This window comes from Colobus angolensis, unplaced genomic scaffold, assembly GCF_000951035.1.
Source record: "Colobus angolensis palliatus isolate OR3802 unplaced genomic scaffold, Cang.pa_1.0 Scaffold38, whole genome shotgun sequence".
Classification (NCBI taxonomy): Eukaryota; Metazoa; Chordata; class Mammalia; order Primates; family Cercopithecidae; genus Colobus; species Colobus angolensis.
The window spans coordinates 2,889,806-2,890,131 of NW_012117154.1; the positions used below are offsets into that span (position 1 = coordinate 2,889,806).

At 73.6% G+C, this 326-nt stretch overlaps 1 protein-coding gene across 1 annotated transcript in view; it reads right to left on the bottom strand.

Moving 5' to 3' along the window:
• Positions 1 to 297, bottom strand: part of BRWD1 (bromodomain and WD repeat domain containing 1) — a 134,191-nt gene extending 133,894 nt beyond the window's left edge. Inside the window, exons 1-2 of the mRNA XM_011954216.1 lie at positions 249 to 297; positions 32 to 94 (exon numbers count right to left, since the gene is read on the bottom strand). Of these exons, the coding sequence (XP_011809606.1) occupies positions 32 to 94; positions 249 to 297 (112 nt within the window). The remainder of the gene's footprint in view (positions 1 to 31; positions 95 to 248) is intronic.
• Between the last annotated feature and the right edge of the window lie 29 nt (positions 298 to 326).

The window sequence follows — 326 nt, forward strand, 5'->3', positions numbered from 1 at the left end:
GCCAAGTCCGCAGCCGCCCGCGGGCCCGCACTCACCTGGGCCGCTCTCCGACATGGGCCCGCCGATAAGTACCGGGCGATGAGGAAGTACAGCTCTGCGGGAAGACAGGGAGTTGGGTCAAGCCGGGCAGGGAGAGGACGGGGCCCGGGACGGGGACCAGGACCCGGACGGGACCCGGGCCGGGGGAGCCAGGGAAGCCGAAGCAGCTGGGAGCGCCAGGACGGGGGTGGCACGGCCTCGCGTCTTACCCGACTCGATAAGAGGCACTGGGCGTCGGGCGGACGAGGGCTCCGCCATGGCCGGACACGGGGCGGGAGGCGGGAGCG